Here is a 12,648-nt window from a genome sequence, read left to right as displayed (position 1 = left end):
CTGATGCATTTGTCTTTTTTACCAGTGAAACTCCCTCCACATCTTGAAGTAGCATGTTGTTACCATAAAATCATAAGATAATTTAATTACAGATATCAGGAGGTCAGGTTGCCTTCTGCAATGTGCTGCTCCCAGCAGAGTCAGCCATAAAGTCAGATTAGGCTGCTCAGGAAGGGAGGGAGCCTGTACAGCCCTCAGGCAGCCCATGCCACCACTCACTTGCCTGACCTCCCCAGGGAAAGGTTTCCTTATGGGCAATCTCAGCCTCTCCTGTCCCTTTCTTCCTGCCATTCTCTGCCAAGAAGTGCCCAGCTGCCTGATTGCCCCCAAAAGGACTGCAGCTGCTGTTAAATGCCCCCTAGTGCCCCTTCTCCAGGCTGAACCAGCCCTGGTGCTCCATCTTCTGTCCCTAGGATGAAAGCACTAGCCCAAATCATTTTGGTGGCCCTCTGAACTACAGTTGTCTTTCCTGTACTTGTAGACCTCAAATTGGACACAATTTTCAGAGTGTGGTATAATATATTATATATCAGCCACGTTAGCAGCACTCTAGGAGCAAAAATGATCTCTGTTATGAGTAGTGTTGACAGAACTGTAAAAGCATATCCTTACCTACTGGGGGCAATAGCTACCAAACTGGCATAATTAAGTTGTATCTCTTTTTACATGAACCTTGTAATCTGTTTCAGAGCAAACTATGTAGCACTTGTGACAACCTAATCAGATTCTCAATCTCTTCAGTCATTTGTTTTATTAGAATTGTAGCATCTCAGTTCTTGGCATCAGTAACCTGCTAGGGATACCTGAGAAGAGGGTTTTTTGTTTTATTTTTTTGGTAAAATTATCACTCATTATTTTTTGTTTATTTTAAAACAGAAGTTTAAAACAGATTACAGAAGTAATCTGTAAAGATCAAGAACTGCCCTTTCACCTTCTTTTGTTCTGTTTTGTTAACACTTCCACAGCTTCTACTGTGAAGCTCACTGCTGAAGCATTGTAAGCAGGGAGTTAATGCAATGTCATTTCTTGCCTCTTCAGTCAGAAATATATATGAATTATCCCATTGCTTTTAAAGAAGGGACAAATTCTAGAATTTACCAGAGATTTCAAGAATGTTAGGAGGAAATTGAATTAAATTCCTTTTCTTCTCCAGGATGTAGTCTGGAATTTAGTCTCTCATGTACTTACCAAAGCAGTTTCAGGTATCCTTCACAGATTAAAATGTATTCTTCAACAGAAAAAATACTACTTCTACTTTAAAGTTAGTAGTTTCTGAATTTTGGGGCCAGTAGCCAAGGCTAAAGTTAAGGCTGGAATTTCTTCTTTTACATCACTAGCTCTGCCAAAAAGACCAAAGTGAAAAATATCCCCCTAAAATCTGGAAGTGATGACTGTGGTTGCTGTTTTGGAGCCAGGTGCATTTTTAAAAAGAAAATGAAATCCAGGTTTATAATCTTCATTAGCAAGTGATGGTATTTGCACTGTTAAACTGTATTTTTACTGAGATGGAAAAAAGCAATTCATAGTAAACTCTTAGATTAGATAAGATGAGCCAAAAATTTTTTCTGCTTGTGTTAAGGAAACATGAATTATTTTTCCTTTTATAGGTTGGTATAGTGCCCTAGAAAATTAAACCCCCCCACATTTAATAACATGTGAAAAAAACTTGCTTATTATTTTTTTAATAAAATATAACCAAAATTGCCAGGTAAATACTGTATTTTGAAGACCTTTGTAGTTCTTATATTTTGCTTTTGGTGTCTACACATATTGTGAGAGGTAAAATTTCCATATTCTGAGGAGAATCCCACTTGGCTTAAAAGTTGTGCAGTAGCCAAGAAGGCTGGATAAACCTGTTCAGAAGCTTAAAAACGTCACTGATCTTGCAATACAGTGTGATGGTGATTAAAGCTGAAAATCTGCCTACTTCTAAGCCAAACCTATTGTACCATTTCTTCCCTAGGAAATCACCCCAAGCCTGATACTGTGATTTATCAGAGAAAAACTCTTTGATTTTGTTTTTGAGGTATGGCACAAAATCAGGAAGTCTGGTGGTTTTGATATCTGGTACTTGGAATTCGTATTTGAACAAATTTGATTTAGAGAATTACTTCTATCCTCGATCCACATGAAAATCACAAGAATATCAAACTAATAGTAGAATTATGCTTTGAAATACTATGTTGTACACTGTTCATTTCAGAAAAGTAATTAAATGTTCTTCGTCTTCAGAACTGTAGTGGGATTAAAATATATTATGTTTTAAGTGTATTTTTACTAGAAAGTATGTGGAAGCCTGTCTTTTCAGGATTAAAAGAAAAATCTGTTAGATGAAGTGCAAATTTAGACTCTAAAGCAGAGACTTGTGAACCAGGGCCCAGATCCCCAAATCATTGTTGCAGGGAGGAGGGTTTTTAGATAAACCCATTTCATTAATGTCCCCAGTTAATTTGCAGAGTCTTTCAGCTTAAGCCTTAGCTCTTGGGTTTAGTCCTAGGTGCTGAAGGCTCCCTGTTTTGTGTTGTAACTCATGTATGTTGATTCTCCTTCTAAGCCTAGTCTTGGTGTCTGTGGTGGCTGAACATCTCCCTGTCTCTTTCTTCATAGGTGTATGCACAAATTAGCTTTTACACATATATTTGTGAGCAGTTTATTTAATGGTATAGAACCTGCTCCTTAGAGGTACTAGTGAGGTACTGTTGCTAATCAGGTCTCCTGTCCATAGTCTTTGGGTAGAAAACTGGTTCTGAAAGAAAGATGAATGGGGAAGCTTCTTCTAGCATTGATGAGCCAAGCAGTATAGTTGGTGAATTTGTAACAGAACTATGAGCAAAGAAGATACAGGAGAAGTTAACATCAGCTGATGAGCTTTTTTTTCCAAATGGTTTTAAATAAATTTCTAACATTTATTGACTTTGAGAATACACGTGTTCTTGTTTTGATGAATCCAGGTAACATCTGTTCAGATGCATGTATGACATTTTATATTTGAATTTTTTTTTGGTCTGTTTTAGGTCCATAATATACTGGCTGAGATGGTCATGGGTGGAATGGTTTTGGAGACCAACATGAATGAAATCGTCACTCAGATCGATGCTCAAAATAAACTGGAGAAATCTGAGGTAAGAGTGACACAATGTGTAGTTGGTAAGGTAAAAACATGGTTGTAGTAAAGGCATGCTACTTACCCTTCAGTTGCAAACTATAGACAACTGCTTGCTTACAATGCTAAAAATTGACAGTGTATCATTGGGCTAGGATGTGGTACCCTTTCATCAGAAGTAATAATTGCTTGGAGTCGCTGCTGATTAGTTTTTGCTTTTTGTATCTAATAGAATTGTGTACCATTGCTAGTGGGATACTTCAGTAGTCATGTAAATTTCTCTTGCAGAAAGCATTTTATTTCCAGTGTATTTATTGTACTAAACTAGTGACTATAACACTTAAATGAAAGATCAGTGGATAAAGAACCAAAGTGTGTATACAACAACCACCTATTCCTTTCTGCTAATATCTTTCTAGCATCTGAAATAAGTAATGTATTTAGTGTCACAGTAATACTGCAGCACAAAGTAATAAATTGAATGGAAGCAGACGAGATAGAATTCAAAGCCTAATTTTAGACCCTATAATGAAAATAGGGATTCTGCCAAATCTGAACATTTGGTCTTTGGTGGATTGGAGTGAGAAAAATTATATTCTGTATATTCCTCTAACAGCCTGTTGAGATACTCAGAGTAGTTGTGGGGAACCCTTTTTAATTCAATGATTGTTGAATTTGTGCTTAGGAAAAAAAAACTTGAGACTAAGAAAGGATTTTATTAATACTTTAGCTATGGCAAAAAATGATGGTTTCCTTTAATGTCACCAGAAATGCCTTGTAAGCCAAAATCCTACTAGTATATCTCAGTTAAGTCTCTGATTGATGAGAGTAGTTGCATAGAATATTAAATTTAAAAAAAAAGACATTTGCTTGAATTTGAGACTTCATAAATTTTAAGTCAGCTGAGCAGATTAAAATATTGCAGGTGGCATGAATATGAACTAAATAACATTTTAGGAGAAGACTCAGAAAACTTCCTAGTTTTAACGTATGTGCAACAAAGAAAAATGAATTCTTCAGCTTTTTTGTGAGACAATGTATACTGTTCAGACTATGCAGTCTCACACTACACTGTCTCAAGTCTTTCAATACATTTAGTTGTTTGTTCTCTACAACATCCAAACTTTATCCAAGAACAGGATGATAGTGAGGGAAAAACAAGAAAAAGCTAAATATCGTATGATGCAGTACATAGCACTAAACATCCAGAAGGATTGTATTACAGATTATCAAGATGCACAGCATTTGGATTGAAACTGGGAATAAGCCGTTAATCACAGAGATTAATATTTGGGATAATTCTCATAAATAAATAAATTTTAACTGTATTTGAATAATTTCTGTATACATGTATTTTTCTTTGTTGGAAAGTAATCGTGTCCCAAAAGCTGAACTTACTGAGCAGTTGTATTATACTATGTATTCTGCACATATCAGTTTTACCTGAAGCATTCAATTAAAGAATTTATTCTTAATTGTATAAATTCATTTACCAAATCAACTGTAGACAAGTCTCTGATTAGTCATTTGAAGCACTTCAGTTCAGCGTAGCCAGCTCCAATACTTGCGGTATTCCATTTTTCATCAATAAGTCATTCTTTAAGATGTTTCTAATATAAAAATAGATCACAGAAGTTAAAAAAACTATGTAGAGCTCAGAGCATATACAAAGGAAATAACTTCTTGTGTTTTCATTCAGCAATGAATTATAGAAGGTGGAGAAGTAGCAGTGATAAATTAAAACACTTGGTGATTTGGATGGAGTAGAGCAGTTCACACTCTGCTCACCACAAATGCTGGGTTTGTTTTTTTTTACTTCAGTGACTGTTTCTTTGTTAAATGTAACAGTTACTGTAATGCTGAGGTACTTCACAATGCCTGATAAATATTTCCTCAGATCATTAACCATTTGTTTCATGCATATCCACAGAAATTTTCTAATTGTTATTTCTTTTTCTTTCACCTTTTTATTAAGATTGTAAATCTTTCAATATGTTTTTCCTGAACATGTTTTCCAGAAACAAACAAATCCAGTTCATGTAAATAAAAATCAGAAATAACTTCATAATATTTTGAATGCTGCTCAGTAAGAAATCAGAACCAATGGATATTTTTAGCTTTTCTTTAATGTTAAAAAAGACATTATTTTTAAAATTTAGACATTTTAGTATAGTCTGTACTTAATGGGACTGCCACCTATGCCACAGCACTCTCTCTTTAGTCTCTTTGGCTTGCTAGACCTCCATGATAGTTCTTGCATCTATAAAATACCTACTTTGAGGTTAAATTGCCTTATATAGCTGAAATGATGAAGCTAATGAAATTGTAGCTGAGCAACATTTTCAGATTCTAAATTTGTATTGTGTCCACCTGCCTTCCTTCATATACAGAATTTAGAATTTTGACATGAGGTGTTTGTTTAATTGTTTATTAGGCTTCTGAACAGTTTTTCAGTGAGGATTTAGTAAAGGAAGTCGAGTGTATTTCTTAAATTCAGAAATATTTGATCAAAGTTATCAACTCAAAGAATTTATTGATGCTTCGGCAGAGATTAATTATTTAAATGACTCTGAGGGAGTCCTTAGGCTCTGATCTCTGATTCAGCTCTTACATTCCTTGTGTGGGCTAACAAAAAGTTCTGTTTACACCCTTAGAAATGTTGTCTTTAATGCATTTCCCTACCTTTCAGTTTGGTGTTTATATGTGAATACATTTCTGGTCAATCTTCCTAAAGCCAAAGGATCATTGTGATTAAGGGAGGGAATTTCTGGGAGAGGGGTCATTGGGATTTTATCCAGAGCCTTTGAAAGTATTGTAGGTACACCTGGGCTACCTCTTCTATGGAGTGTTCAGCTGTGTGTGATTTAGACTTTTTAAGTTGGACCTCATTTTTTTCGAACCTCCTGATCTTTTCTAGCTCTTTCCATTCTTCTCTCTTACAGACCTTTATCTTTCAGTCTCCCAGACAGGACAGGTAGACAAAGGTATTGCTGACTTTTAGAAAAAATGTACTTTTAACAAAAAGGGAAAGCAAAATGATGTCAAAGGCAACAAATTATGTAGGCCAGACTCAAAAATGTATGTGTAAAAATACCCATACTAGTCCTTGTAGCCTACTTTTTGTGCTAGTTTCTTCTTGTAGTTCCCTCATCTTTTTATTGGCTATAGTGTATTTTACTAGCTTTCCATTGACATCATATTTTTTTTTTATTTCTCTTCTTTAAAATTTAACTTTTCTTTGTATCATTGTTTAAGAAACAAAGGAATATGAACTTGTATGAATATTATAAAAAAACCTGCAGTGCTAATCTGAAGAAAAATCGAACATATGGAAAACAAAGTATGATAATATGATGTAATAGAAATAGCTTCTTTATTGGAAGAGTTTTTTACCTGCTAGTCTAAAGTGGGTGCCATGAACTCTTGTTTCACAAGTATGAACTTCCAAATGAAAATTAAGAACTTTTACCTGTTTGCTTTCCACCTTCAGAACAATTTTCAAAGTGAACAAAACTTTGAAACAAACAAACAAAAACAGTGAACAAACCCAAACAATTTAAAAAATAAATAAACTCAAATAAATTATATTTACAGAATAAAATTACCAGTCTAATTTGTAAGGTGATGAAGAAATATCAAGTTGATCTTTCAAACTTAATGATATCAAACGTAGAATGAGAAGGGCTCTCAGCATTGACTCAACTTCAGATGCACATTTGCTGCCCTTACAGTCTGAATTACAGGACTTTGCTTTCAGGTATCTTGGTAACTGTAAACACTGAACATTAATATTAACAAGGAACTGAAAACAGAGAAGGAAAATATATATTTGAAGTTCAGTTTATGATCATTGTCCCCCATCATTTGCTGTTTGAAACATCTAGTTCAGCTCAACTGTTTGAGTGTCTGTCAGTGTTAATTGCAGTACTTCAAAATTCATTTCCACTCATTTTAATTATCTGTGTATTCAAACTGCAGGTATTTTAAATAGCTGGAATCTTAAGCAGATGAAGTTTATTGAATTTATTAATGGCTTTGCTCTTTGCTTTTCACATGATCTTTCTAAGATAAAGTAACTTGACTTTTAAGATTTAACAATTATAATTCTGTGATTGGCTTTAGTAGCACTAAGTTGTAAAGCACTAGCTAAAAATATTTTTCAGTAGAATGAAATACTTTACCTAAATTTGAAGTTTGCTATAACACATGAAGAAAAAAAAAGCAAACGAACTTCCTTTGCCTAATATATCAACACTGGTAGTATATAATCTGTACTTCATTGTTACAGTAAGGAGCTTGATTTCAGGTTTTGTTTTGTTTTTTGATTTATGCAAAGCTACTTTTCTTTTTCTATGTTTTGCTCGAACATGTTCTATTTTTATTTTTGGGTCTGGCAATGAAAACCAAACAAACAAACAATTAATCATTCCCATCCATTACTCTCCTTGTGATTCAAGTGCTTAAAATTTCTAAGAGTATGTCTTAAGTCTTATCTGTTTGGCCTCATTTTGATATATTTGCAGACTTCATTTTGTTTTTTCTCTAATTACGTTCATTTATTTAACTTCATAAGCAGAGGACATGATCATTCCTTTATATTATGCATTGCATCCTTTCATGATTTCATAACCCTGCTGCTTTGAAATCATACTTGTTCTGGACAGAAGCACTGGTATGAAACACCAGCAGCAGAGAGGTCTTAGTACCTTTGAAATACCTGGAAAAGGGTGGTTTATTTTGCAAAGCACTAGCCTTCATTATTTTGTTTTCCAGTAGGCTGTGTATTTTTATATGTTTATTCCAGTGATAGCTAGCTCTGTGTAGAGTTGTTTGGGATGGTGGTTTTAATATTTTTTTTCATATTTGCATATGCATATTAAACATATTTGTGATGGGCAATATTTTTTCCAAATGATATTAATTTCTTCTTAAAGAGTAAAACAATGTTTTTGGAATCACTTTTTTGTAAAGTAATTACTGGTGCATTATGAAAAAAACTATAAGAATGAAGAAAATTTATTCCTATAGTGATAAATAATGACCTAAGTAAAGCAACAACAGCTCGTGTTTCTCACTTGATAGACTAGGACTGGTAGAAAAAAAGCTCTGTTATTAAATGTGTCTGTTTCAATCTTTCAAATAGTATAATTTCTTTTGCATGTGTCACATTGCTCTTTCACTCTTAAGAGTGTATGAAGATGTTTACGTGCATTTTTTGCAGTAACTGACCTTAAAAATTTAATATACAGTGTTTCAACATTATAGTACAACCCTCAATCACAAATGAAATCAAGAATACAAAGCAGCTGTGGGAAAAATGTTGTGTATTGGCTTATTGTAATACCAGCTATATGCAATTCGTACTGTATTTCTGAAATTTCATTAATGTGTCTTAAGAAGTTTCATTTTCATTTGCTTAAGTCATTAGTTCACTGTGACAGGCAATTCATCTTTCACTGCATGTTTGAAGCTTGCTACATGTTTTGGCTTTTATAATTTTTCTTCCAAGTGAAACAGTTTTTTTTCTTTGCACCTCACCAATTTCCCTGCTGAATTATTTGATAAAAGAGGCAGTTTAAACTTGGCCACTTCAGTGTTACAGTGATGGTTCTTTTGATCTGCTTAAATGCACACTGGGCTGGACATAACTCTTGTAGTACCTTTGGATTTGTAGATACAATTCACTTTCAGTTAGAAGAAATCAAAATAAATAGAAGGACTGCATAGTGGTTCACTGTTTGACATGCTAAAAAAGGAATGCTAAGGCACAGGGATATAATAGCATTTGAAATAATGTATTAGTTATCCAGTTTGGTAGTTTAATTACTTTTCAGTCATTTTAGCCATCAGATATTTTTATGAACTGATTGCGTTCTTTTAGAAATACTCTATGACTATATTGTGCTTGGTAGGGTTGATATTATCTGTGGTAAGTAGCATCCTGCTATAAATATTTTGTATACATTGAATTACAGACCCTCTTAACAGAGAGAATTACAGGTGAAGATAATACAGTAGTTTGAAAATCTCTCCTCCAGCATGTGATAGTGGTATACAATCTCACTGGCAAAAAAAAAAAAAGAAAAAAAGAAAAAGAAAAAAAGAAAAAAGAAAAGGAAAAAAAAAATAAAAGAAAGAGAGGTAATCTGAAATTCATAGTACTTTTGGCAGGGAACTTCACTGATCCTGATCCAGAATGGTCCTCATGAAATGTGACTGTTGGAAGTCGTGACTGTGTAGGGGGGTGGAAGGGCAATGGTCATGTCAATTGTGGTATTTTAAATAATTCTCGATTGTGTCTCCATTGTATCCTATGCCATTGGGGCGGGAGGCAGGGACTGTAAGTCTGTGTAAAGAGGATAGCTGCAGGTAGGTAAAAATAATGACCAGTTATACTAAAACTTTTATTTGTCCATTAAGAGTAAATAACTTTCATTAAATTAGGGTAAGGAATCTCCATCCTAATCACCTGTAAGGCATCTCTCTTTTGAATTGCCAGCCATGCCTGTTTGTGTGGACCATGTCCATCACTTACAATATTTTTTCTGGTTTTCCCATTGTTTCAGTTACAAATTGTATAATTCATTCCTTTTGTTATTACTTTATTAGTATTTTCATCTTCTCTATGGAAAACAGTTTACATTGCCCCGTTTTTGTTTTTGCTGAAGGACTATTGCTCCAGTTACTGAATGTAGAATTTAAAGGATAGAACCAAATAAAAAGGAAATGCATTTATTGTTTCGTATGATAAAACTTCACTGCTAGCTAGGTACATCTTGATTTCAAATTCCTATTTCCAAGTTCTAAAATGTGAAACAACAATGTTGAACACAATCATATTTTCTGCAGTGTTTTTTAGTAAACAGCAATAAATTGCAGTGTCTAATACTGCTTCTTTAAGATGCAGAATCAGGGATGCAGATTTTTGATACTTTCATTTTCAATACTGCTTGTTTTAGGTCCAGACTTTCCCTTTCATGAAGGTATTGGAATTGAAACAGCCTCTAAAGTTAATTACCCTGATACACTTTGTGACATGAAGGGAAAGCAAGGGGAAAAGGCTTTGAAAAAAAATTTTTTTTTTTTTTTTTCACCCTTTTAGTTATTTTTAGTCTGCACTTCTGCAAACCAATAATTGGCATTATGTCAGGGCCAAAGTGAGGACAAATTACTTGGTTGCATTAGAGATTTAAGACTCTATTAAATAGCTTTCTCCTCTACCTCCACATGACTTGCCCAGCTTTGGCATGTCTGGTTTGTGGGTGTACTCAGTCTAAAGGTGCTCTGGAATTGCAGTGAATTTCAGTGAAAGTCAAGAATCAGAAAAGGTTGCATGTAAAACCACCTGCCAACACTATTCAATAATCAAATATGACACAAACTTACGGAAAAGTTTTTCTTTTGTTTCACTGTATTTCTTGTACAGACTTATTTTATGTGTAAATGCACCATTATTTTCAGTCTTTGACACTTAGAGTATCTGTTTCTAAAGATTTAGTCTCTTGATTGGTCAGTTCTTGGCATATTTATTTGTTTCTTGTGGCTTTTTACTGGGCCTGAAAAACGCCACACTCTAAAACTCTAGTAGTTCTGAAAATAGTTTTGTAGGAGGTTTTTTTGTTTGTTTTATTGGTTTTTTGTTTATTTGTTTATTTTTGGTTTAATAATTTAAATCCTACTTTTAAAACTAAAAAATAAAAAGTTGGGGGTTTTTTACATAGAATTTGGATGTGATGTCTTTTTCTTCAAGAGCTCGTTTTAAAAATCTTCCAGGTTTTATTGTTCTGTTTCGAGGAGAAGAAAGAAAATGATTTTTCCACTTCTGTGGCAAGCCTGAAGTAAAACCACACAGCTAATTCTAAATACACATTGATAATTTGAACTTTAAAGAGAAACATTTCCATTCTTAAAATCTGTAGTACCTTTTTTACATAGCATCAAATACAGTAAAAACTGAATAACTGGTCTTTTTAAATAGTCCTCAAACCAATAGCATTTTGAAAAGGTGCCCTTCAGAAGCAATAAGAAAGCAATAAGAAAATATCATTCTCTGTATGTCTCAGAACTCTGAGCTTACTGTAAGTTATCTTTGGTAGCCTTTCAGTAATATTACCCTAGTGTATAAACTTTTCAGTTATCAAAAAGGCAGAATTGAATGGAACTCAGTAATGATCTTACCTCTATATTATAACACTTGCATATTTATACAGAAAGGTTCTGGCTTTAAATGAGGAGAGATAAAGTACAGTTGAGGACTTCAATACAAAATAAATAGTTTGAAGTTTAATTTGGCTTAACCAGGTTATTATGTAATTTTCCAGTGTGCCTGCAGATTGCAGATAAATTAGCATATCATTAGATACTGTGGGATAACAAATTACTCCAGTGGTCTATAGAAATGGTCTCACTGCATGCTGTTAATCACACACAAATGCAAGGTGTTTGGCCTTTTCATTTTAAGCTAAGCCACCTTGAAATGCCTGATTTATCTTGATTTTGATAAGTAATATGGTTCAGCTGGTACTCAGTAACTTGTTACTTCCAGGTTACACATTCTCAACTTGTAACCACTGCTAGTCAGCTGTGAACCATGTGAACTTTTAGAACAGAAGGAGAGCACATTGAGCTATAAATATACCCCCAGATAGTCTGTTCTGTAACCTATGCATTGCACATGCTTGGATAAGCCTCCTGCTCCTTCCCACATAGATTTTCATCAAGCTGGCATTACATGTTTTACCATATAAAAGGAATGTGTGAACTGTTTTCTCTCTCTGGTTAATATTTCTGAATAACCCATTTCATTCCAAACACAATTACCATCTGGTCTCTCTAATTGTGTAACCATGGAAATACTTGAAAAATTAGTTGTCTGTGTATATTGCTAGTGAATCTTCTTGTGACCAGCTTTGTCTGACTTGCATTTTTCCTCACTTTGTACACAGGCTGGTTTAGCAGGAGCTCCAGCCCGGGCTGTTTCAGCTGTAAAGAATATGAATCTGCCAGAGATCCCAAGAAATATTAATATTGGTGACATCAGTATAAAAGTGCCAAACCTGCCCTCTTTTAAATAATATGGCTACTCCAGGTAAAACCAAGGAAGAAATGTAATAGTGATTTACTGGATTGTTGTTTACTAAATAAACAACATGTTTCTTCTACTTTTTGGATAAAACTCAAGGTACTGTATAAACGTAATTTGAAAAATCAGTGCGTGGAGTTGAATGTTGCTTTTGTCTTATTTGTGAAACTAAAGGAAATGGGTAGGTTCAGTGCGATTTCTAAATTACATTCCTGTGCCCTTGTAAGGCATATCACTGTGTCTCGGCTGCTGCAGTATTTTGGGAAAGTATTTAAGATGTTCTTTACTTTCTATAACATATAATGCTGAGTTTTTTGTATATTCACTAAGGTCTATAATTAGCGCATTCCTTAACTACTTCTGCTGTTTGTCATGATAATTTAAGACTTAAGTGCAAGTGTTGCATGAAAACATTAAGGTTTTGTTTTGTTTAAATAAAATCGTAACAAACTGGACTTCCAAA

General features: G+C 34.1%; 1 protein-coding gene across 2 annotated transcripts in view; it reads left to right on the top strand.

Moving 5' to 3' along the window:
* Positions 1 to 12,648, top strand: part of AP3S1 (adaptor related protein complex 3 subunit sigma 1) — a 27,630-nt gene extending 14,982 nt beyond the window's left edge. For both annotated transcript variants that reach the window (XM_030467724.1, XM_030467723.1), the window contains 2 exons: positions 3,015 to 3,122; positions 12,049 to 12,648. In XM_030467724.1, coding sequence (XP_030323584.1) covers positions 3,015 to 3,122; positions 12,049 to 12,177 — 237 coding nt within the window. In that variant the 3' untranslated portion in view covers positions 12,178 to 12,648. The remainder of the gene's footprint in view (positions 1 to 3,014; positions 3,123 to 12,048) is intronic.

The sequence above is a fragment of the Calypte anna genome, chromosome Z, assembly GCF_003957555.1.
Source record: "Calypte anna isolate BGI_N300 chromosome Z, bCalAnn1_v1.p, whole genome shotgun sequence".
In the NCBI taxonomy this organism is placed as follows: domain Eukaryota; kingdom Metazoa; phylum Chordata; class Aves; order Apodiformes; family Trochilidae; genus Calypte; species Calypte anna.
This window is presented reverse-complemented; position numbering and strand designations above follow the sequence as displayed.